The sequence below is a fragment of the Pteropus medius genome, unplaced genomic scaffold, assembly GCF_902729225.1.
Source record: "Pteropus medius unplaced genomic scaffold, Ma_sr-lr_union100, whole genome shotgun sequence".
Classification (NCBI taxonomy): domain Eukaryota; kingdom Metazoa; phylum Chordata; class Mammalia; order Chiroptera; family Pteropodidae; genus Pteropus; species Pteropus medius.
The window spans coordinates 35,914,353-35,940,055 of NW_024340849.1; the positions used below are offsets into that span (position 1 = coordinate 35,914,353).

The 25,703-nt window shown below is 35.7% G+C and overlaps 1 protein-coding gene across 3 annotated transcripts in view; it reads right to left on the reverse strand.

Moving 5' to 3' along the window:
- The window catches only part of TAF4B (TATA-box binding protein associated factor 4b), a 113,320-nt gene that overhangs the window by 70,931 nt on the left and 16,686 nt on the right, over positions 1–25,703 (reverse strand). For 2 of the 3 annotated variants that reach the window (XM_039844007.1, XM_039844008.1), the window contains exons 2-9: positions 25,409–25,554; positions 24,564–24,671; positions 16,280–16,435; positions 16,043–16,165; positions 14,975–15,064; positions 12,184–12,792; positions 4,676–4,808; positions 3,924–4,029 (exon numbers count right to left, since the gene is read on the reverse strand). In XM_039844007.1, coding sequence (XP_039699941.1) covers positions 3,924–4,029; positions 4,676–4,808; positions 12,184–12,792; positions 14,975–15,064; positions 16,043–16,165; positions 16,280–16,435; positions 24,564–24,671; positions 25,409–25,554 — 1,471 coding nt within the window. The remainder of the gene's footprint in view (positions 1–3,923; positions 4,030–4,675; positions 4,809–12,183; positions 12,793–14,974; positions 15,065–16,042; positions 16,166–16,279; positions 16,436–24,563; positions 24,672–25,408; positions 25,555–25,703) is intronic. The other variant, XM_039844009.1, reaches the window with a different exon arrangement.

The following is a 25,703-nucleotide window of genomic DNA, read 5'->3' on the forward strand; positions in this document are numbered from 1 at the left end:
AAAAAGAACCAGGGAAATTAGAAAATATTGAGACACAAATGAAAAACTAAAACACATACTAAACTTTATGGGAAGCAGCAAAGAAGTGGTAAGGGGAAAGTTTATAGCTATAAATTATTACTTTAAAAAACAAGATATCATATCAACAAACTAAGTTTATAACTTAAGGAACTAGGGGAAAAAAAGAACAAATTAAACCCAAAGCTAGCAGAAGGAAGTAATAAAAATTAAAACATAAATAAAGAAAAGAGAATAGAAAAGCAACAGAGAAAATTAATGAAACCAAAAGTTGGTTCTTTGAAAAAAAAAAAAAAATTGACAAACCTTTAGTTGGATGGACTAAGAATATAAGAGGACTAAAAGCACTAAAATTAGAAATGAAAATAGAGACATTACTACTGATTCTACAGAAATAAAATGATGAGAGAGTACTCTGAATCATCGTATGCTAAAAGAAGGATAATCTAGATGAAATGAACAAATTCCTAGAAACATAAAACCTACCAAAATTAAATTACCAACAAATAGAAAATGTGAATAGACCAACAACTACTAGGAGGCAGAATCAGTAATGAAGATCTCCCAACAAAGACAAGCCCTGGACCTGATGGCTTCACTGTAAATAATATAAAACATTTAAATAACTAATACTCAATCTTCTAAAACTTGTCTAAATAATTAAAGAGGTGAGAACACTTCCTAATTCATTCTAGGAGGCCAGCATTACCTTAATAACAAAGTCAGATGAAGATACTATTAGAAAAGAGAACTACAATATCCCTTATAAACACTGATGCAAAATTCTTCAATCTGGCAAGGATATGTGCACTGTTGATGAGAACGTAAAGTGCAGATGCTATACTTGGTACATGGATTTAGCAGAGACAATGATAACTGCCTAAGTCACCATCTTCAAACATTTCCTCCCTAAATAATACAGAACGAAACCACAGCCTCAGCATAATTCAAAGACAAAGAGTACCCAAACTTCAAAATAAGTATAAACGAAAACAGAAAACAACTCCCAGGGCACACTCTCTTGTCCTCTGGCAACCAATTACATATCCATCCACTCCTTGCCCTGGCCCCTCAACTCACCCTCACCTCATCTGAGTCAAGGCTTGGTAAAAGCAGACTGTGAAAAACTGAAGAGAGAAGAGAACCAGTGTCAGGCACAAAGATGAAATATACTAATGACAGCAACACTAAGTACTTCCAACTCAGAAAATACTAGTGACCTGGTAGATCAAAGCATGGGCTACAGTTTAACCTGGCAGACTTAAAATGTCTAAATTTAGAGTGGTGGGGCAGGGGCAAAAAAAAAAAAGAGAAGTACCTTTTGGTCAAAGAGAAAATTTAGAGTGCTGTGGACAAAACAGAATCAAACAGGCTTTCAAAGACAAATGGATGCAAACAAAATCCTCTTAAGAGGCATTGAAAAAAGATGAAATAACAACCAAGGGAATGGAAATGAGATCAATAAAAAACATAAGAGACAAAATAATGGAAAAGTGAGGTAAAAGGAATAAAATCCAAACTACTGCAGCCCCTGAAGAAGAAAATACAAAATAATGGACTAGAACTAATATTAAAAACTATAATCCAAGCAAATTTTCCAGAAATTTCAAAATACCACAGTCTACACATTAAAAGATTCAACTGGAAACCTGGGAAAATTAATGTAGAATGATCAATATTTAACAACATATCCTAGTATAAAACTATTAGATTTCAAAGGTAAAGAAATTCTCAAAGACTTCAGAGAAAAAAAGATCAAATAAATTAAAACGACATACAAATCAAGGAAATAATGGAGCATTTTTTTTAATGCAATGCAGAAAGTGTTAATTTCATATCCAGCCAAGCTGTACTTCAAGTATCAAGGATACTGAAAAACTGTTTTTAATGTACAGTAACTTAGGAAATTCTACACCAATGAGTCTTTTCTTGAGTAGATGAAATTTCAACCAACCAACAGATGACTGAGGAAACTTTAGAGAAAAGACCAAAGTTGAATATTTTAATATAATCAAAGATCCACAATGAAAATGTAGGTAGGAATGATGAGGAGGAAAGACTATTGTACAAATATTTATATGCTGTGAAAAAAAATGCAAATAAAAACTGGAGAAGGTAGAGAAAGAAGAAAGTAGTATTGGCACATTAATTTTCATATCGTTAATAAGTGGAAATGAAAGAATATCAATAAAAGAAGGACAACTAAAACTGTAAAACTTCTAGAATAAAGCAAAGGAGAAAATCTTTGTAATCTTGGGTTACATAAACATTTATTAAATAAAACATGAAAAGCATAACCTACAAGAGATAAGATTAATGAAATGGACTTCAAAATGAGAAACTTTTGCTCTGTGAAAGACATTGGTAAGAGAATGACAAAACACAACACAAAATATTTCCAAATCACTTATATGGCAAAGGACTTGGATCTTGAATATACAAGAACTCTAAAAACTCAACCAGAAGAAAACAAACAACTCAATAAAGAAAAATGGGCAAAAGATTTGAACATACACTTCACCAAAGAAGATATATGGATAGTAAATAAGCACAAAAACGGATGTTTAACATCTTTAGTCATTAGTAAAATACAAATTAAAACTAAAACCACAATAATAATAACCACTACACACTTATTAAAGCAGAAAAAATCAAAAGAACTTAAAATACCAAGCGTTGAGAAGATTGGAGAGCAACTGGAACTCTCATCATTGCTGGTGGGAATACAAAAGGTACAGTCCCTTTGGTAAACAGTTTTAATGTAGAGAGGAGGAAAGACAATTAAAAATGTTAGTCAAGCCACGATCAGAGACTGCAATATGCTGATCAGCTCTGCAGCCAGGCCAGGAGGACACCTTCAGAGCAAAGGAAGATTTCTGCTGGGATTGTTAACAACCCATTCCCCACACCTGTGAAGGGGAAGCAGGAACCAACAGAGTCATTCCCTATGGCTAAAACCATGGGGAATCTAAGGATTAAAGGCTGGGAACTGCCAGCAGGGCTTTTACTCTACATTTTTACCTTTTCATGGTAAATACTCTTTCCCTTCCTCACTGTATGTCCATATCAAAGGAAATGGGAAGTAAAGAATGACATATAAACTGAATTCCTTTAACACTCAGGGTCCCTCTCAGTGCCTTTACTCTGTCCTTCTCACTCTCTGCCTCTGAGAGGAGACCACACTCTGTGGAGTGTTATCCCTTTTCTAATAAACTTTCCTTTTGATTCTAACTCTGGTGTGTGTGTTGAATTCTTTCCACCATCTCCGCCAAAGGACCCTCTTCTAATCTCAGTACAGTGCTTGGTCTCCCCTGTCCCACACTCGGGAAAATGTACCCTGTCCTGCATCAGTGTGATAGTTTCTTAAATATTGATGCTCTTGAACTTACAACGGGGTTAAGTCCCAATAAACTCATCATAAATTGAAACCCTCAAGTAGAAAATGCATTTAATATCCCTAACCTACTGAACATCATAGCTTAGCCTAGCCTACCTTAAATGTGCTTGGTACACTTACATTAGCCCACAATTGGGCAAAATCATCTCACCGCTACTGCTCAGCATCACCAGAGTATCACAGGGTATATTGCTTAGCTCAGGAAATTATCAAAATTCAAAATCCGAAGTATGGGTTCTACTGAATGCATATAGCTTTCACACCACTATAAAGTCAAAGAATCATAAACTGAACTGTAGTAAATCCAGGACCATCTGTAATTAAACATTCACTTATCTAATGACCCAGCCATCATACTCCTAGATATTACCACAGAGAAATGTGACGCTATGTTCACATAAAATCTATACTTAAATGTTTACAGCAGCTTTATCTATAATCTGTCATTTCTTTTGTTTTTTCAAATATTACCTTCTTAAACCAAATCAAGTTTTAACTATATTTTTACCTGAAGGATGCTGTTCCATTCTCTTTTATTTTATTTTTCTGAATAGAAGATCCTTGAAGTGACAGAATTTTATTTCCTGGAAGGGTAATTTGCTTTAGAATGGAAGCTATAAAAACAAAAGAAAGAGAAAAGCGGGATTAAAAAAAAAAATCATGCCACATTAGGAAAATTTCAGGATAACAGCTTTTAATACACATAGATAATCAAAGAAAATTTCAAACTGTCCTAGAACTATGTTCAAATTCAAACACGACAATTTCCTGCACAAGAAATCGTCTACTAAAATTAAGACCTTCAGTCTTTAAATTGTCTATAGAATTATCAGCATTATAAAAATATTATGCAGAAAATGTGACAGAAACGTCATTATCATTTATATTGGTAGACTTTAAAAACACAAAACCTCTAAATTTTATGTGTGAGACTAATTTCCAAACTTAAATAAGTACATTTTAAAAAGAAATAAGGCTATAGCAAATTTTATAAGTTAAAGGTACTTATTTACTACTAGATTATTTTATCTAATTACAAATACCGTGAATAGTTGCTTCTTTTATTCTAAAACAACATATACCCCTTAAAAAGTGGTTATATTAAAGAACAAAGAATTGTAATATACTTATCTTTCAGTCTCTTCTCATAGGTCGCAACTTAAATGACCAAATTTCTCTTAATATAACAATAAAAAAGAGTACAAAACCCCATCATGTTTCAAATCCAGTGTGATGGGACAGGGATGAGTCAGAGTGTACCTGGAGTAAACTGACTGGTAGGTATAGCACTGCTCACTGGCATCTTCTGTCCGGATTTCTGAATGGTCAATGCTGAGGAATGGGACAAGGCTGTCAACTGTTTTGTAATGCCTCCTGGAGGCTGCTGGACTACCTGAAACAATGAAAACTATCATTATAGTTATTCAACCAAACCTGCTTTAGGAAAGAAAAACATTTCAGTTGTAACAATAGAACAAATGATTATGCTCATCTAACTGTAAATATACCTTCAACTTAGCATAAGAAAGCCTACTTAAAATTTAAATTTGAATGTAGCAAAATCATCTTATTAAAGCAAAAAACATGAGTTCTCACAGTTATTTTTTAGAGTGGAATTTAAATTTGTGTTACATAGTGCCCGACTTAAACCTCCACATGCATACTATTTTCATTTTTTAACTTATTATGAAAAATTTCAAACATATACAAAAGTAGAGGAAACAATAAAATAAAACTACCTATACCATTATTACCCAGCATCAATAATGATTAGTTCTTGACCAATTTTGTTTCATCTATATTTCCACCTACTTCCTCACTACCTTCAATTATTTTAAAGCAAATCCCAGATATATCTTTTTTACCTATAAATATTTCAAAATATAACTCCAAAAGATAGGACTTTTAATGGGCTATTTTAAAAAGTTATCTGAAAAATGACAATGCTGAAGGCATTCTCCAAAATAACAGTTCAAGAAATCCAGAGGCTGAGTGTTGGGGACGAAGGAAGAGAAATTAAGGTAATGGTGGGGCCTTATTTTTAGCTTCAAAGAAGAAAAAACAAAATAGTAGAACTTCATTTTTTTCACTTCAAAGAAAAACATATTTGAGCCAGCTACTGAGAATGAACTATTTGTAAGTCCTTAAACTCATATGTGGCTAATATAAAAGAGCCAGGAGATAGACTTTTGAATAGAATTTTGAGAGTACAATTTATCTACACTTTAATTTTTTGTAAATAAAATTTAAAATCTGGTGTGTATCACTAAACAAAATTAACTCACAAGAAACTCAGAATGCACAAGTAAATAACCCTGTAAGAAACTAATATCCCTAGAGAAGAAATACAAGTTGTAATAATTCATTTGCCATCACTCTATGAGAACAGACTCGAGGGAAAGAACTCTTAAAAGCCATGATATATTTCAACGAGTTGAGATCATATTTATATACTATTAAGATTTAAATTCTGCAAAATAATAGATACATTCACAGTCTCATTTACGCATTCAGAAAGAAATTCAACAAAACTACTCCTGACAACTCTGGTTTATTTCCTTATTGTTCACATTTTCTTTCTTGATATCTTTTACTAGGTATTCTTTTCAGTATTTTAATTATAAAAGATAGTAATAAAATATTATTAGAAATTTGAGTTAGTCTTAATACCACTTTTGATAGGTACTCAAAAATATAATAGCTTGGAGGCACACTCCTTAGGTGGAGAGGGGGCGGGACTCCACACTCTTGGAACCAGGCACAAGGGGTAGAGGTGTGAGGCAAGAAAGGTGATGCCCACTGGACTTGGTGCTGGTTGTTCCACCCCAGCACAGAATACATTTGGGAGGTTAGCCTCGGTGCCAATAAGCATCCAGGGCTGTTCATAGCTCAGCCTGTTGCCCAATCAGGGTCAAAGTCACGCAGGTGTGGGAGGCAAATGTGCCAGTTTAATAAGGTGTGTGTGTGTGTGTGTGTGTGTGTGTGTGTGTGTGTGTGTGTGTGTGTGTGTGTGTGTGTGTGTGTATGTAATATTTATACATATCACAAAGTTCTGAGCTGGGATAAACAATCTTGAATCTCCATCACTGATCATCTGAATGACTATTAACACTACCCTATTCATAAATACACAGCACTCAAATACTTATTGCTAAATAACTCAAGTAGTATATGCACTCAAAGTTACTAGAATCAAGGGTAGTATCTCCTTTAATTTCTATATAATATTTGATATGTGATTACTGGCATGCACTTACTAAAGGCTGAGTTCTAGAAAACAGAGGGTTCCAACTAAAAGAAACTGTAGCATAAAAGTGAGGAAATAAAAACATGTTGGTTGCAACCTATTTCTCAGGAACAGCCAATGTGTTCCTTATCTTCAGCACTTCTATATACCCATATCCAGCCTCAGAATATCTCTTAACACAGAGTTCAAGTAAAATCCTGCAGTGGGAGTTGAAATTTATTTGCATGCCCTCAGAATATGCTGTTTCTTTAATTTAAAAGGCCTTCTAAACACTTTTCAAAATTTGCTCAAATGAATTTTTAATTATATTGCCAGCTCTTAAAGGAATTAGTAAATGCTGCTTCAAATCAAGAACCTATAATTTCTGTTTAAAAAAATTTAAATGTGTTTATTGTATGATTTGATTTATATGAAGTTCTAGAACAAGCAAAACTAATCCGTGGGAGAAAATTATCAGAAGAGCCATTGCTTCGGAAGGAATAGGGGTGGTAGCTGTCTGGGAAGGGATACAGGGAACTTCAAGGTAATGATAATATACTATATCTTGACAGGGGGTTTGAGTTACACACAAGTATTCACTATTGAAAATTATCCAATGATACATTTAAAATTTATGCATGTCATTATATGTAAATTTTATCTAAAAAAAAATTAAGTTAATGATGCGCAGGTTTATTTAGGAAGAAGTCTTTGAAATGTATCAAAAAATTAAGATGATTGATGTCTGGATAAAGAAATAATAAATCACGTATACTAACTGTAAACAGTAGAATCTAGGTGGTTGGTATTTGGGTGTTCACTATAAACTTCAACTTTGTTATGTTTGAAAATTTTCATAGTAAAACATTCTCTTGAATAATGCAAAAATAAGACACATACCTGATATATATATAAATATTACCTCTAGTTTATTTTCCATAAATTCTAATGTACTAAAAATATATGTATATCTTTATGTATATAAAATATATGTATTTTATATATTATCAAACTAAAAATATACATATACTCCTTAAATAAACTAGTATTTACCTATATATTAAGACTATTACATAAAACTCTGATTAAATTATGGCCCGTGAAGAATTTTCTATGCAACTCTTAATTACATATAGCAGATAAAGGGTAGGCCTTACTTGGATTCAACCTCTTTCATCATCAAACATTTCACTAGCCCTATTGAAGTGATTACATCAACAACTGAATTTCACCTCTCCTCCTCACTCTTTACAGAATGCAAAAAAAAGAAAGAAAAAAGATAAACTGCTTAACTCTGGATGCTAGTAGGTCAGGTCAGTCCAATATGAAACTGAGAGTGAACTATTTGAGCCAATAAAACAACGAATGATCTTTGTTTTCTTTCCCTACTTAATTTTTATTTCAATTTCTCTAATGAAAATACTGGTTACCTGCATAATCAGAGACTAAAATTTATACTTTAAAAATATTTCTCTTTATCTGGCAAGAAATAAAGACAGAGATAATCAGCAAAGTTAAGTTTCACAGAGCACTTCATATAAAAATGTATTTCTTGAAAATTCTTTAATGGTTCCCCATACTTCAAAATAATTAGGTACAAGAAAAAAATATGATGCAATAAAAATTTTTCTAATATTCTTGGTCAATTTATTTTAGAGTATCAGTTTTACTTCAATATAATGAAATGGAAAATTGTCACATTAATAATGCACTAATAATTATTTGTTTTTCTTATATTCACAGAACAATAATATTCAGAGAATGATTACTGAATGCACTTGGGCACTATTTATCAAATAAGAAAAAATATCTATGACAATATTAAAACCTCCTGCTGTAATTCCAAGTATAAATTATTCTTAAAGATGTTCAAGTGATATATAAATACAAGATTACTAAGAGTAATAAAATTCAATTTACTCTATAAAACGATCTGCCCTTTTTCCAAAAACAGAGACCAAGAATTTTTAATTAACTTTCTCATTCATGAATTTATTCACACATTATGGATTTGAGAGGCTTGTTGTTTATATTTTATGTGGTAAAATTAGTACTGAAATTTACCAAAATTTAATTTTAAAACTTAGCAGACTGAAATTAAAATTTAGCTTTTCTAAATTAAATTATTTTGCTAATTAAGTTTAAATTTAATTAAGATGACAGTTTTTAATTTAAATTAAATTTAGCTTTTGCTCAATCACAAGTTTTTTCACAAATATCCTAAGGAAAACTTTTAAGCATTGAAACTCCTCAAAGTTTCAACTTATTATTTATCAGACTAGAATTTTATAGACTAGAATCCAATTCCTCCATTTTCCTTCATTAACCTTAAACAAATGTTAAGATCAACATTTAGTCAGAGTAGTAACATCATATAGCAACTACACCAGAATTGATAATCAATAAGATTAACCATTTATAAGAACCAGATTCTTACATGTAATCCATGAACTACTGATTTAGGTCCATATTTCAACAATTCGAGCATTTGGGGACCAAAGTATACAAACGCTGAACTACTGGTACAAAATAAAAACACCTGAAGAAACTATTAGCAATTCTAGTTAATTTACTTGATGAAACATTTAGCAGATCCCCAGAGAATAATACACAATAATCAATGAGATAACATGTAGTGATAAATCTAAATTAAAAAAAAAAGGGTAGGCTGTCTCTTTAATTTGGAATAAAAATGTATAACTTCATAAATAATAATTGTACATTAACCTAAACCCTGAAATAGTAGATTGAGAGGATTCTTATAACTTGAAATTGTGGTATTAAATGTCTTAGCCAGAAGGCAGAAAATCTATACAATTCTCCAGAAAAACTAGTACAAGCTAGAAAAAAGTATTAAGAGGAAATTTTTAAATTCATGATCAGTTATCAAAGGAAATAAATTACACAAATTTTAAACCTAACATTGAACAAGGCAGCCATACTTGTATCTTCAGACCATTTTTGGAGACTGCATCTGAGTTGCACGGACCACAGATTTGATCCAGCGTGGCAATTCCCAAATAATTATTTGCCATAATTCTTTTAAGCTACATTGAATACTTTCTTATGTTTCTAACACCCTGAGTGTTTTCCTCCTCACTCAGTCCTAGGATTACAATGGGCTATGGTTTATAATGGATTCACTGATGATATTCTTAAATTACTCAAGAAACATTAATTTAAATTTGAATAATATTCATTTTCTAAATTAGTTGATTTGAAAGAATGTCCTAGTTCAACCCTCTCTGTGACATTGCCATACAGAAGAGCTTATGTTGTTTTGTGCCCCAGGTAAAAATCTGTTGTAAAACAGATTACAATGCATCTTCATTCAGTGTCTACCTGCTCTGGCTTTTGCCATTTTAAATAGGAAGGTATGAATACTGACATTAAATTTGTTGACTAAAATTGAAACGAAAGCCAAACAAGAAAGCAGAGTTCACAAATAAATTTCTCCACACTCTTTTCAGAATGAATGTACCAAGTTAAAAAAAATCCCTAAAATTTACCATTGGGTTTCTATTACATTTTTTCTTGATTAAAATTGTTTCTAATGTATAAAAAGTCAAACCTACAAAACGCAAATGCTGTCAAGATATTATAACTGGACAGCTTTCTGTTTCAGGATACTCCAGAAACCTAGAAGTTCTTGCCATTATCACTATAACCTAATGGGAAACACACTGGGTTCTAGTCCGAGATTCATTACTTGTTTAGTGCCAGTCAGCAGATGAGTTACTTAAAATTTCCAGACTCTTAAGTTTTCTCCCTGCCTTTTTGGTATCACAAAATTATTTTAAAATCTGTAGTACATACATGACATGCTTTTAAAATTCTACGTAGCTATAAAGCATTATTTCACTTCAGGAATCGATATGCTACAGATGTTCAATAAAGATTAAAACTGATTCAAGAATTAGCTATGACCCAGAAAAAGGATTTCACTTCTGTTCAGCGGTACCAAAAAGAGGCCTTTCCTTGGGGCAATTACTCTGTTTCATTGGTTCCCAGACCTGGCTGTTCAGACCAATGTTTAAGAATCATTGCTTCTAAAAATGTTTCATCTCTAAGACTAAATTCAGACACCCAAGAAAAACTCTGCAAAGCAGGTGTATTTCTTCTCCATTTGAAAATCGGACCCAGAGCAAGAAGGAGTGAAAAAAGATAAACACCCAGGAAATGACTATTATCTCCTATCTACCCAAGAGTTTGATGACTGTCCAAATTCATCTTCTTCCTTTCATTCTACACCCAAAGCTGCCCTCTCTCTTTCAAAAACAGTCACCCACAGATGCTAGCTACCTCTTCCTCTGACCAAACAAGAATGGGAAGTTTACTCAGATTTTACTCTTCCAAAAAGCAGGATAAACAAAAATAGACTCAAAACAAAGCTTTTAACCTGAAAGCTTAGAGAAGAAAGGCCATCACCAAAGATCAAAACAGCTGGCTCTTTCATAGTATAAGGTAGAGAAGAACTCTACTGAAAAAAACATGATTTTTAATTCACCAGGTACTATCTCTCAATACTTTCATAATCTTCTGATAAAACTTGTCTTGTCTTGAATAAAGTAGAATGTTCTAAACACTCCTTTCACACAAGAACCTCCCAATCTACCAAATTTAGGAAACACAACTTCTTACTCCTCTACTCCTTTCACTATCACCCTCTCCCCTCAGCACATTTTTTTTTTAAAAGAAATGTCACCATAATATCACCTTTGTAAGAAACATGCCAAAAATATTTCATCTGAATCTAATCTTGAGGAAACAATCAGACAAAACAAAATAAAGAACATTCTACAAAATAACCACCCTGGGAACTTAAAATATTACAACATAATGAGCAATCACAGAAGACTAGGGAACTGTTCTATATTAAAGGAGCCTACAGAGAAATGACAAACATAATACGCAATTTCTTATTAGAAACAACATCTGAAAAAAAATAAGCTATAAAGCAGGGGTCCCCACCTCCAGGCCATGAACCATACCCATCTGTGGCCTGTTAGGAACTGGACAGCACAGTAGGAGGTGAGTGGCAGCAAGCCGGTGAAGCTTGATCTTTATTTGCAGACACTCCCCAGTGCTAGCATCACCGCCTCACCTCCACCTCAGATCATCAGGCATTAGATTCTCACAGGAGCACTGGCCCTTGGTTTCAAAAAAGTTCAGGACCACTGCTATAATGGACATTGTTGGGACAACTGGAGAAATACATACTGTACCAGTATTAACTTCTCATGTGTGATAATAAGTATGTTGTGGTTACATTAAAAAAACATCCTTTTCCTTACGAGATACTCAGTATTTAAGGATGCAATGTCATGATTTCTGCAATCAGCTCTCAAATAGTTCAAGGAAAAAATTATGTGTATGTGTGCATATATGTGAATATAAAGAAAGACAAAACATATGTGGTAAAACGTTAATGACTGGTCGCAGTCAAGAGTACACAAGTGATCATTTTACTAGTTTTGCCAATTTTCCGAATGTTTCAAAATTTCAAAATAAGAAATTAAGGAAGAAATAAAATGTTACTCACTAGTTGTTTGACTTTAACTGCCTGTGGAATACCAGCTGGTTGTGAAAGAATGGAGCCCGGCTGTGCGAGTTTGATTTGGACTGGTGCGCCAATGACTGGCTTATCAGATGTCCCAGCTGAAGTAACAACAGGTTTCACAGGTGGAAAACAAATAGCTGCTGCTGAAGTTTCTCCAAAAGTTACTGACGGAAGGGCCAGCGTTACTGCTGCCCCAGAGACAACTGGTTTTTCAGGTTGAAGTGAGACTGCTGTAACTGTATTTTGCACAGATGTCACAAGCGGTTTTGGAGTCTGAAGCAAAACAGTTCCAGCTGTTCCTCCTGGTACAGCAGCTGGACCTACAGAATGAAGTGTCACGACTCCAGTTTTTGCTCCCCCTGGATCAGCAAGCGGATTCAGAGTTTGCACTGACACAGTTCTGGGAGTTGTTGCTCCAGAAACAATGATAGGTTTTTCAGACTGGATTGAGGAAACTGTTGTCACCACAGAAGAAGTTGTTACTGGTGTGGTACAGGTAGCAATGACTACCTCGTTAGAAGTCTGCTGAAGACACTGCTGAATAAAGCTCTGGGAGTTAGGCATGAGTTGTCGTAAGGCACTCACACTTTTCTAGAAATAGGGGAGGAAGAAAAAACATTGGTAACTAAACAAATTAGCTACTAGTAAAAAAAAAAAAAGTATATCAAGTGTTTCAGTTGCAGAGATCTGATATCACTTACTTATATTCTATCAATATTCAAGATACAATCAACTTAAAGCCCAAAAGTGCTTTATTTTTCAATTTGAAATTATGTCTCAGTATCAACCTTATTTTGTATATCTGAAAATCAATTTGTTAAAATAAAGCACTTTTTCACTTGTTTCTGTTCATCTGAACCCAATAGACCACTAATAACTTCAGTATCTATAAATGTCTATAAAGTTTTTGTTAAGTAACTTTCAAACTTTTGATAGAAATAGGCTTCACGTCAAAGTTAATACAAACAAAGTCAATTTTCTTAATGATCTAGAATATTTTCTGACAGGATTTTAAGTTGGTGCTTATCTTTGTATCCTGGTGAAAGAGTTAAAGATAGTTCAAACTAAACAGTAGAGGGTTCTGCCTTTTCATTGTTGGGATTTGTTTTTGAGTTAAGAAAAGAAAAGATGGAAAAGTAGGTAGATAGTACATTATCTTTTGGCATATTTACGGGCTATTTGAAAGATTTCCTTGTTTTGACACTTAAATTCAGTTAGACCACTTTTATTTAAGAAGCAAATGAGAACTATTGTTCTTCTTTCTTTCCTTTTAGTTACTTCCTTTACTTCTTTTATCAAAAGAGGTTGATAGAATTCTTATAAGAGGTTTTAAAATATAACAAAGGAAAGTAAGAAAGCGTCTCATAATCTTTTTTCAAACTTTAAAAATGGTAGCAAATAAGCTGCTTTGGTAATACATGACAAATGAAGTGATTTGATTAATTAAACTTAAGCTAGAAATCTAAGATGAAGGGGTCCTGAGAAAAACACAATTGGAAAGAAATGTTAAAAGTATTAAGATTTTATTAAAGAGACAATAAAAAAAAGTATGTCTATATTAACTCTTGATCACTGGCCAAAGTTAATCAAAAGTTAGTTATCTGAATCAGTTTTCTCATCTCCAAAATGGAAAATACTACCTAGCACCTATTCTCAAAAATCTGATATGAAAATTAAGTGCAAACAAAAATAAAGTATCTAGCAAAGGAGCTGACACATAGTAGGTGCTTACTAATTTCCCCATGGTGTCTTTAGTGAGTATGAAATAAACTCAAAAGAGCCATCAATGTCAGTGTCATGTTCATGGCTCAGAGAACAACATTTGCACTGAAATGGACCCAAGGAAGAACTGCCTCTAACTTCTCAATCAAGAGGGTCACCCAAAAACAGGGCACTAATCATTTGATGTTAGGTATTATGCTGACCCTTTAACTTTCCCTTTCCCAGACCAAGTCTTCTCTGGCTAAAACATTCTCAAGTTTCTTTAGCCACACTTCATATCATATAACTGGCACCCTCCTAATCAATGTGGTCACCCTGGTGGTGACGGTTTCCAATATTTTCATATGTACTGAAAATGGAGTGGTGCCCCAACTCTTTTCCCACTCTTTTTTCATGACACATCCAAAAGAAGTTTTCTACTATGAAGCCCCTTTCATCTCCCCTAGATAATTAAGCCTAATTTTTCTAAAGGCAACTCCGCATTCCATTATTTAAAAATCTATGGTATGTCTTTGGTTCATTATGGTCCCAGGTCTTTAATGTCTTTATAAATTTTAATTAGATTTCTTTTCAGCTTCTGAGTATCTAAATATATATTTAGTCTGCCAAACCAAATTCTTGTTATCAAAATTATTGTTCTCCATCAAAATTCTATTTAGTTCAATAAATCTTAAAGGATATGCCTATCAACAATATAAATTATTTTTTAAAATAACAGCCTTTCCACCAAATTTGGCACTGTGTGGCTTATTATTTCTAAGAGAATATGAGTCATTAGGACAAAGCAGAAAACCTTCTTTTTAAAAACTGTCAAGGTCTTTGCATATACAAGCATTAAAAAGTATAATCAAGTTATATCCATGAATGAGATGTTACTTCTGTTTTCCCAATGTATTCCAATCCAAAGAATATGATCAACAGGATTTACAGATTACAACAATATTGAACGGTTTTTACTACAGTGTTATCTTCACATATAATTGAAATATTCAGGTTTTAAATTACTTTTATCTAATCCAAAGAATTTCTTCAAAGGAACACATAACACTACCTTAAGAAAAGGAACTAGGTGAGGCTGTGGTGAAGACTTGAGTTCAACATACAATTGTCTAGTAAATTCCTCTGCTTCAATTTTTGCATCCTGAGGATGGGAGAAAGAAAAATACTTTTAGGCCTACAAATATTTTAAAAGAGGAATAGTATATAATTCATGATTGTAGACATAACGAGCTTTGCACTTAATAAAGTCCATCATTAAATGGGGGCATTTTTTTCCCATGTCACTTGTGAAATGAATAAGCATAAACAATAGAGATGTTTAAATTCACACAGAATAAATAGCGATTTTTTTTTTTGAAGATCCCAGGAAGCAAAGTAAGAGTAGAGCTGGCAACTTGAATAATGCTATTGTATCACAATCTGTTAAGAACAATTAAAAAATGAAGACACGGGAGTCCTAAATTTCTTAGGGTAGAAAACAGAAAGTTATTTGGTTTGGGGGCCTTCAGTTTTTTTGTTTTGCTTTTAAGAAGATGCTCAACATATTTGTCAAGCATATAATATGCAATGTTTGCTAATTTCCACCTTCATCCGCTTTTTTAGTGTATTTAAGCATTTTATCTGAAAGACAGAAGAAACCAAGGGTGCAGAATTTGGCAGCTCAAAGACACAGCTCCTTGGCACTTAAAAAACCTCAAAGGTCAACGCATTTACTTGTTTCATCTCATAGAAAATAAAACTGAGACTTAAGGAAGTTAACTTACATCCACAGGTCCCAAAGTTTGTTGTTTGGACATACAGAAAAATAATAATAATTTATTATTTTTTGACAGTCTGGCTTTCAGGCATTTATACTTCTAGTAACAACTTTTTACCTGGTCAAACAGTCAACCTTCTTTAAGGCCCTTTTTAGGCTAAGAGAAGCATGACTGGCATATAGAAAGTAATATACTATTACTTGCCTAAAATTTATAATCATTACAAAGCTTTCAAGAAGCAAAAGCAGAATTTATCAAAAAAATCTATTTAAAATAAACCTCACTTTAAAATATTTATTTCCCATTTAAAATGTGCTCTATGGATTCTTACAGAGCTTGCAAGATTTATAATATTAACTTACCAAAAGTTGTTCCACCAGCTTCTTGACATTCTGCCCCATTTCTGGGGACTGTGATCCACTACATGCTAGTTTTATTAACATTGCAAGGAAGTTCTTACATTTCTTCACATTTTCTAGCATTGTCTAAATATAGAAGTAGAAACAAACACACATTCACAAATGTTAGCTAAAAAATAGAATTTTTTAAAGAAAATTTGTAAAGAGCTGTATTTATGTAAGGTACAGGTGAGAGCTTACCGGAGAAAGATTTGTCTGAGCAGCTGCTGAGTTCTCTGCTTTGAGACTGGGCTCATTTGAGGAGGTGGGTGATACTCCCAAACTTGAAGGCTTCAGGGTAGTTACAGTATTCGACGGCTTTACAGGAGTAACTGTTACAACACTGGTTGGTACAGACTGAAATTAAAAGTAGTATATATTTTAAATATATATTACGATGATAGGTATTATAATGGGTGTCTCATTTCACATTTACCATTACTAAAGCAATGCAACACAGTTATAAAAGCTCTAGGCTCTAGTAAATCTGGGTTTCAGTCTAACCCACCTACCTCTAGTAAATCTGGGTTTCAGTCTAACCCACCTACCTACTTCTCTTTGACACCAACTAAATGTTGACCTGAGGCAGGTTACTTAATCCTGCTAACTCTCTGATTCCTGTCAATAAAAAACAAGAATAGCAATGGTACCTACTATCCTAGGGTTGTTTGTGAAATACAGTGACAAGCACATAGTCCTCAAAAAATATTAATACTTCTCGAAAATGGATTTCAAATAGTAAGCCTCTAAATGAAAATATAGAATTTCCCACAGTTTTCTGCTTTTTCTTAAGTGTAAAGCAGAAAGATTTACTGGTCATCTTATATTCAGATAAGCTGCTTTTATGTAGGCTATAAGAGTAAGCATTATGAATATAAAAGTGATATTTTCACACTGAAAAATATTTCGGTTGCTTCTTCCACCTCTATTGAAATGAGATGTGATTATAGCACCACCTGCAGGATAAAAAGTTTCACACAAGAAATTTCACACTAGTCCGACAGTAATTTTGACAACCATATTGAGATAAAGCAACAATCTTAACGGCAGACACTAAAAGTTACAGAACATGAGTAAAGTTTGGGGGTGGGAGAGAGAATAGTATTTCCAACTTACGCAGAAAACTGAACATTACACCATCACTTAATTTAAATGCTTGTGTTCTACAGGCATACAGCACAAAAAAGGTCAGGTTGCTATCATCTTCAAGAAAATTTCCTTCTGTAATAGTCAAGATAGGTGAATCTGAATGTACATCCAAATTTTCCACTTTAGAAAGACTGAAGCAAATATTAGACAAGAATGTTTTGAAGGTAATAATGGGAAAGAAATTAAAAACACTGAGTACTGATGAAGACCAGAACTAATGATAAAATGTTAAGCCAAAAAAAGGTAAAATAAAACATTGCACCTAACGGGGGAAGATGGCAGACTAGGTAAAAGCAGGGTTCACCTCCTCTCAGGTCCGCATTGAAAAAACAACCAAATTATAAAATAAGCAACGTGGAGAATCACCTGAAGTCCAGCTGATCATAACACGTATGTCTGATAATATAAAGAAGGAACCACATCAAAGCTGGTAGGAGGGGCAAAGTCACGAATGGGCTGAACCCATATCCATGGATTGTGGAGGATCATGAGGAGGGAGAGTGAGACTGCAGAGGCTCCCCTGAAGGTGGAGGGTGGGTCCTGGCCTCATTTGGAGGCTCCCTAGCCCAAGGTCCCAGGCCAGGGAAAAGGAGTTTCCAAAAACTCTGACTGTAAAAATCAGAGGAGATTCTAGTTGTCTGGGTGAGACAAAAGGACACTGAAATCCTTGACACCCCTTTGAAGGGCCCACGCACAGGCTCTTTCACCTGTGGACGTTCACCCAGGGCACCAGTGGTGGGTCAGAGTGTCATGCAAGATTCACAGGGGAAAATTCTGCATTACCTGGCACCAAAACAAGGGCTAGATGGGCATCTGTCATCGTGCCTTAGCTGGGTCCCCCTATGGGGCAATCTACAGACCTTGCCAGCTAGACTGTACAGATCCCTCCCACAGGGCCATCAGGAAGCACTGGCCTGAAGAGATCAGCTCACCTCACCCAAACTGCAGATTGCCCAGGGTTTCTGTTGCTGAATGGCTGCCCTGCCCGGTAAAATTCAGGGCTAAAATTCACAGCTGGCAGCCAATGCTATGAGCACATTTCGGAGACAGTTTCAGGCAGATCACTGCTGCCAACATGAACTTGGGCAGAACTCAGGGATCTGTGGGTCAGTCCCAGACAGCAGCTGGTCTTGCTGTGATCTGGGACTTTTGTGGGAATGCACAAATAGTTATTGAAGTTGCAGCAAGACTGAGGCTGTATTGATCTGACAGCCACTGTCTCCCTGAGATCCCCCTTCACCTAAGCCACAGAGTGCCTGCAGCCCATTGACAGACAGCATCCCACCCTGATTTTCTCTGGGTTTGCGCATTCTGCACAGTAAGTGCATTTCAGGTAAAACAGTTGTGAGCAGACTACTGTTGCCTGTACAAGCTGCAATATCTCTTGAGGGGATCACAGGGATCTGCGGGACTGTCCCAGACAGCAGCTTGTCTGTGATCTGTGAATACTGTGGGAATGTGCAGACACAGAAATTGCAGAAAACTGAGGCTACTGGCCTGATGGCCCTTGACTTCCTGAGATCCTGCCCCAACCAATACACAAAGTGTGCACAGCACTTTGATAGATAGCTGCTCCTGACCTGCACATTCTGCGCAGTCAACAAATCTCAGCCAGCGTGAGAGCAAAGTTCATGGAAAACACTGACTGGAAGATCACTGCTGCCAGCACAAGATACAATATTGCTTGGGCAAATCTCAGGGCTTTTGGGGCCCATCGCAGACTACAGTAGGTCGCGCAGTGATATCCGACTTTGGTGGGAGCCTGTAGCAGCAAATATGATGCTGTATAGGCCTGATGGCTTAGTGCCTCACTGAGATAATGCTCCACCTAACCCACAAATTACCTGTGGTAAGCCTGCTCCCAAACAACCCAGTCCCATCCTGTGCTTTCCTTGGGTCACGAATTCAACAGCAAGCAAAAGCACTCAGTGCATGTGGCCTACACAAAGCCCGTTTATCCGGGAGAAACATTTGGTGGTGGGCCACAAACTCACGCCCACAAGCTTCAGTAATTCTTAAACAGAGCTTGGGTGTTTGCAGGCCCGAGGTGGGCAGCAGCTGACTTTACTACGATTGGAAACTTGTTTGAGGAGCTACAGAGACAGCACTGGCATGTAAACTGACACTGCAGTGGCAGGGGGAAATTTGCTCAATAGATCCTGGAGACTCCTAGGGTCCCTGCACCACCCAACACACACATCACCCAGAGGCTCTTCCAGTTTCAGAGACTTATGGGCAACTGACAGGCAGTGTCAGGCCTTGAGGAGCACTGGTCTCTCTGCTAAACTGCCATAGGTCAGGGACGGGGGATAACTGGACCATTGCCTATAGCGCTGTCTCCTCCACTTACCTATAGATCCAGCATAGGCAACAACCATCTGCAGATCGCTTTGTAGCTCCCACCGGGTAGGGCTGAGCAATCAAAGGCAGAGGCTGACCTTGTCCTACTGGGGAGTCCCTCCCAAGGGGCCACAAAACCAATGCACCTGAAGGCTGGCATTAGACCACAACAGAACAACTTCTGACTAGTCCCATAAGCAGTACACACAAAGAGTGTTTGCAACAAGTACATAAGCCTGCTAGGGCAAATCCCACTCAGTGGGGTCAGTCCCTACACAGTAACTCCTACCCTGTGGGCACAGCCAATTCCCACAGTCAGCCTGGGTGTTAATCCCATCCACTGATCTATTAACACCAATAAAGACTTAGTGACAACAAGATCACACACAACCTGCCCAAAGATCACATCCAGAGCCATCGGCATAGGGGATCAGGGAGAGGAGTGCGCCACTGGGCCACACAGGACACCTTCCACATTAGGCTGAGACGAAACAAATATTCCTGACACAGAAACGAACATAAGGCTAATAAAATGAGAAAATAAAGAAACATGCCACAAATGAAACAACAGGGAAAAACTCCAGAAAATAAGCTAAATGAAATGGAGGCAAGCAACCTACCAGAGACAGAGTTCAAAATAATGGTTATAAGGGTTCTCAATGAACTTAGAGAGAGAATGGATGAGCTCAATGAGAACCTCTACAGAGAGACAGCAAGCATAAAAAAGGACACAGAAACCATAAAAAAGAACCAGACAGAAATGAAGAATACAATAACGGAAATGAGGAATACACTAGAAAGATTCAACAGCAGACTGGATGAAGCAGAAGATCGAATCAGTGAACTGCAAGACAAGGTAGCAGAATACACCCAATCAGAACAACAAAAGGAAAAAAGAATTTTAAAAAATGAGGACAGCTTAAGAGACCTTTGGGACAACATGTGTAACAATATCCAGATCATAGGAATACTTGAAGGAGAAAAGAGAGCAAGAGATTGAGAATCTATTTGAAGAAATAATGACAGAAAACTTCCCTAACCTGGCAAAGGAATTGGACATACAAGTTCAGGAAGCACAAAGAGTCCCAAAGAAGAGGAATTCAAACAGACCCACACCAAGAGACATCATAATTAAAATGCCAAAGGTCAGAGACAGAGAAAATCTTAAAAGCAGCAAGAGAAAGCCAGCTAGTTACTTACAAGGGTACCCCCATAAGCATGTCTGCTGACTTTTCAATGGAAACTGCAGGCCAATGTACTGTATACTTGAAACTAATAAAATAAAACTTAAAAAAAAAATAAATAAATAAATAAATAAATAAACAAACAAACAAACAAAAACTACATCTAAATTAGTACAATTTTATTACGTATGAACAGGTCTCAAAGGCAACAATGAAAATGATGTCTCTCTGCTCCTATTCCCATCCTTGACCCTGCTCTCAAAGGACAACTACTGTGCAGTTTCCTCTGAATCTTTTCGGAGATTTTCTAACGAACTTTTAGGTTTATGTACAGTAATTAAATACTCTTTCTTCAGTGAGTCTATTTTATATTCAGTCATTTACTCTTTGTGCTACTATTTTAAGAAAGAGTAATCTCCAACTTTAGCTGATACAATTACCTTTCAGTACTGGTGGAAGGGGTCCCTCGAGGTGGGGGGGATTTGTCCCTCTCCCTTATGAAGAAAAATAAAGCCTAATGAAATGTGAGTTCAGGAAAAGTTCCCTAGTTCTGTTGAGTAGATAGAGCACTTAAGAAATAATCTGTGAAAAAGTTATACAGAGCCAGTAAAATGACAGACTAAACTGCATTTAATAACAGACTAAATAACAGACTAAACTGCATTTAAAGGAGGGTCATTTTCTATACCAGTCTGAAACAGCAATCAACTTTGAGATTATTCATATGTAATTAGAAACACTAATTCTAAATGCAATCAACCATTTGCACATTATATTCTAATCTAAAAACAGGCCAACCTACTCTTCATCATCAAGTACAACATAAAGCTGAACAAAGATTTCAAACTAATTCCTGTTATATTTACTAGACCAGACCATGTTTCAAGCCATTTAAAATAAATATCAATACCTATTAAAAGGAAAATACTTTCAAAATTTCTTCACATACACATTTGCCTTTATAGTCAGAGTTCTATCTTCTCTCATTTCCAAGTTCTATCTCCTTATTTCCAAGCAATGTCCAAAATTAAGATGCTATACTCCTCAAAGTAGACAAAGATATTATTCATTAACTTCATTGTTTGATAATTTCTACTGCTTTAGCCTACTACTGAGTAGTAGCTCAGCTTAAAATATGCATTGATCTAAATTAGGAAAAGTTATAAACAATCCACTTGGAAATATCAACATTTATATCTATGTCTGCCTGTCTGTCTGTCTGTCTATCTATCTATAAATCAAGGAAAAGAACTAACAATCCAGATATATGATTTTAGAACAATTATAAGTTATAAATCTTTGAGAAACTGATCCAATGAAAAAAGTGGTGAAGTGATGAAACCTCTCCATAAAATAATTGTACTGTAAATTCTTAAAACTTCCTATTTTCCTAATGCCTCGACATCTCCACAATAAAGACCTGAGCACTCTATCCAGGAGACCCTGCTACAAGTTCCCCTTCTTGCCCTCCCCTATGACCTAGTAACATTCAAACACACAAATAAAATCCCTTTGCACCTTTTCCTTGTGTACTCCATACCAGCCCCCGATAAAGACACTTTCCTCTGGGTCCTCATTCTCTCTCAGCTCCCCACCTGTTTGGCTGTGCCTGCTCCCTGGGTGCTCCCCTCATGCGTCCCCCTGTACGGGGCACACCATACTTCCCTCTTCTAGGACCTGTGCATATAATAAATCTTTCACTTTCATACGCCTCTCCATGGTATTATTCTGCATCTAATTCTGACTAATCTTCAAAAACTCCATTTTAAAGAACATAATTGTTTCTTACAACACAATAGTAAGTATCAGTAGGCCTAAGTTCATAACTTTTAGCCCAATAATCACCTTAGAATTTATCCCAAAGGAAAAAAAAAACTAGAGTTTGAGATCATCAGTTCAGAGATCAAGAACAGTTTCCAGAATCAGGGACCTCAGCTCAAACCCTTCTTCATTGCGTATTAGCAGAAATCATGCAAGTTTCTTAACCTCTCTAAACTATTTTCACATATACATAATAGAGATAATACTCCCATATATAGAGTAGTCACAAGGATGAAATAAGAAGATAGATGTAGAGCACCTAAAACGTGTCAAGCACATTAAACGCTCAATAAATGGTAGCCATTACAAGAGGGGAAAAAAAAAACCCATGTTTAAAATCAGGGTAACTGCTCACTGCCTCTATTAGAGGAAAAGAATGGGAGCAGTATGGTTAAAAAAATTTTAGAAAACCGACAGAGAGTTTGCGCTAGAGCATGGGATTTCATATAGCATGCTCCAAGAATATATATTCTCTGTACATCAAAGGAAGTATGACAGTGGTTCCAAGATCATGGGATCCACTGACTTATCATATACAGCATGGCCCAGAAACTATTAGCCTACTAAAGTATTAGAACAACCTGCAGAAGGTACAGTAATACTCTGTGAAGACGGAGTTCCATCCTCCATCTTTCAAGACTCAGTGTACTTACTAAATTAAAAATTTCTACATGGCACTATCTCCCCAACAGGTCAAATACATGAGGAATCAAGGAGCAACAGGATGAATGAAGCCATCTACCATCACTCCCAAAGACTCATTGGGGTACTTTGTGCCTCCCATTTCCACTCACAGGGGTCCTGCTTGTACCAAAGGACATAGCAAGAGTCCCTATAAACTAGACTCTATGGCTGCCTCCTGGGCACTTCAGATTCTTTGTGTCCAGGGACCAGGAGGAAAGAGAAGAATCATTATCATGACAAGGGTAACTGACCTGACATCTGGAATACTTAGGATTGCTATCACACAATAGAGGCCAAGGGGAATATGTGCAGTGAATCCGGGTGATAACTTAAGTGCTTCTTGGTATTTCCTTGTCCATTTGTGATGATAAATGGACAAGTGCAGCAACTCTGGCCTAAAAGAGCATGTGATTAGGACCTCATATCATGGATGAAGGTCTGATCATGTTACCAGTTAAGCTACCATGACTAGCACAGTTAGCAGTTGAGGGTGAGGGGAGAATGGATAATGGAGGAGGGAGATGCTGGTATCAGTTCCAACAGAGAGGACTGTAGTTCATCCCACTAACTTCCTGTCCCCAGTTTCCCCAAGGAAGTAACCCGCTGGAATCTCAAAAGAGCTGTTCAAAATGAATGAGAAAGTAGATCTCAGTAATGCAAGGAGCATACTGTAATACATCATCACAGAAAATATTTGTGTGGCCCTAGCTGTTAGGAATGCCATCAGATAGCCTACAGTTGCCAGTTTTTTCAGGTTTGGTCTCAGCTACAGAGAATTATCTTGCCCCGAAGTATAACTCTCTCTCTGGAGAATCCACATCCAATGACTGATCACAAAGGTGAAATTAAGGCCAGCTAATCATGTTGGCATACACAGTGAGATGACTCTGAGAAGCCATCTTTGCTCCAAAGTTCTCCACTAGACTGGCTGAGGCTTTACTGGGACTGCATCTAATTCAAACTTTTACTTAATTCTCCCTCCCTTCCACAGGCATCAATCCCTAATAAATATCCCATCAAAATGCCATTCCAGCACCTGCTTCTAGACACTTTGACACATGGCTATTTGATGCATTTCTATTAATTTAACACATTCAAATAAAACTGGTATTCTAAGAATATACACTATGTTTATCTTGTGTTTCCCAATCCTCCAACAGTTCCAGTTTGGTAAGTAACATATATCATTGAACTGCTCTCTTCAATGTGATAAAGTCAGCAACTTATATATCTGGCAGGAAACAGATAAATAATAAAGAAAGATGAGAGAATAACCAGTGCACACGTGGCCACAAGTCACAACTTACTTGTACTGAGGAAGGCTTCGGAACAGTGGTTACCACAGTAGTTCCTATTTGTGTCAATTTTTTAACAGGTGCCACTGCCACTTTCTTGATTAATTGTGAATTAGAATTCTGGGAGGATAGGTGCATAATACAAAGTCATCAGCATTAGTAATTTAAAACCAATCAGTACTGTGGCAAACATTAAAATATCATAGCAAACTTCTCTGTTATAACAGGCTTTATAACCTTACAGATTTTATGCACATTATCTACTATGAACCTAACTAGTCAAGTGACCAGTTGAAACTCACTTCAAATGCCTAAGGAAGCAACTGGTTTAACAAAAAAATATTACAGGATAAGCCTGACTCATCAAGAAAATGCTATACTATATTCAGGATTTTCTGTTTAACCAAAGAAAGATGCCCATAAAATTTTTTTTTAACTCTGGCACACAAGGTAAGCTTCAGGTACCTAGAAAGATGATCGTGTATATAAAATAAATCATTTCTTAACAATGCCAAGTTAATGTAATAGTACAACAGAGTTCTAAATTACTTAAAGGTAATTCCTGTATGATATGAATAAAAATGAATACTGTAAACTATAGTCTTAATATTTGCCACAAATTAAAATTGAAGCAGAATGGTTTTCTTGACATTTTGAGAAGCAAACAGCTCTTGAAAATCTTTTGAGTATGAAGGACTATGAAATCTTGATTAAATTAACATATTCAAATAAAGTAGCTTAATTCAGGAAGTTGAGCAGAATCATCCCTTTGATTATTTTTACTGGTGAATACATACACATTTATAAGATAATAGCTGGAAAACAGAAGAAGATGAAAAAACTTTAAGGTATATTACCGGCATCGTACAGATTTTGACTGTTTGAGTATTCGTTTGTACGGCTGGCCTTGAAGTTATGTTACTTGTGGTCTCGCCTCTTGTTACAGCTTGCTGAGGAGATACCAACATCAACTGACCACTGTTACTTTTGATCAAAACTGTTCCTATAGTTAAAAGAAAAAAAAGTCACCTCAGCTAATAAATGAAGCATAATCACAATATATTACTTCTCCCATTTCTATGAATACTGTAAATGGTCTGAATAAGTGATTACTACATACTGAATTCCATGTCTACTAATTATCATATACAA